This window comes from Meleagris gallopavo, unplaced genomic scaffold, assembly GCF_000146605.3.
Source record: "Meleagris gallopavo isolate NT-WF06-2002-E0010 breed Aviagen turkey brand Nicholas breeding stock unplaced genomic scaffold, Turkey_5.1 ChrUn_random_7180001926152, whole genome shotgun sequence".
Taxonomy (NCBI): Eukaryota; Metazoa; Chordata; class Aves; order Galliformes; family Phasianidae; genus Meleagris; species Meleagris gallopavo.
In genome coordinates this window covers 1-884 of record NW_011188477.1, presented here as the reverse complement: position 1 = coordinate 884, position 884 = coordinate 1, and the positions used below count along the sequence as shown (strand labels likewise).

The following is an 884-nucleotide window of genomic DNA, read 5'->3' as shown; positions in this document are numbered from 1 at the left end:
TTTTTAATTATTTTTTTCTTTCTGCTAGTAATGGGTAGTAAAACCAACTGTAATTTGTGGGCAAATAATCTTTTATGTGATTTCTTTGTGCAGTACACCGGAACAGGAACAGCTCATGGTGATGTGGCTGAGCTGGATGATAAAGGAAGAAGCTTACTTTGAAAGGTGAGAGGAGGCTTCTTTTGTTTTTAATGATTCCAGTAATCTCACTTTTATTTCCATTGGAAATGAACTCTTCCTCTTTGCTGTTGTAGCATTTCTGGTGTGTCTGCTTCCTTTGGAGAGATGCTTCTCTTGGTAGCCATGTATTTCCACAGCAATCAGCTCAGTGCTATCATTGATTTGGTCTGCTCCACACTGGGAATGAAGGTAAACCCTGAGTTGTTTCTGACACATACCTCTCTCTGTTAAAATGAGCTTTTTTCACTGTGTTTTTAAGCTCTTATGTTTACTTTGCTTTTATACAAAAGCTTCAGTTTTGCTGATGTACCTCACTAAATGTATACTGAAGAAGAGAATATCTAAGCTCATCTAGAAAACGTTGCTCTGTGTGTAAAATTGGAACAGGAACGTTATGATAAAAGATAACATCAGGTTATTGAGTGGATTTGTAGAAATCATAATTTGCAAGAAAAGATATTTTTAAGAAAAGTGGTTGAAGTCATTTCCAAACTGAGCTGCTAAGGTTTTATTTTAAGTACTTTTAAGAAATATCTGCGTTTGGAATGTAAAGCTAGAACTTAACATTATAAGTGCTTCGTTCTGTGTTTCAGATTGTTATAAAGCCCAGCTCTCTGAGCAGAATGAAGACAATCTTCACACAAGAGATTTTCACCGAACAGGTATTTTAGGTTTTAGTCTTTTTAGTTTTGTTTTGTTTTGTT

General features: G+C 35.2%; 1 protein-coding gene across 1 annotated transcript; it reads left to right on the top strand.

The window, feature by feature from the left end:
- Nucleotides 1-54: 54 nt before the first annotated feature.
- LOC104916639 (integrator complex subunit 2-like) lies at nt 55-842 on the top strand (the record flags this gene model as incomplete). Its single annotated transcript, XM_010727661.3, has 3 exons — nt 55-165; nt 255-369; nt 774-842. Coding segments are annotated over exons 1-3 (234 nt in total), but the record flags the coding sequence as incomplete, so codon positions are not given.
- Between the last annotated feature and the right edge of the window lie 42 nt (nt 843-884).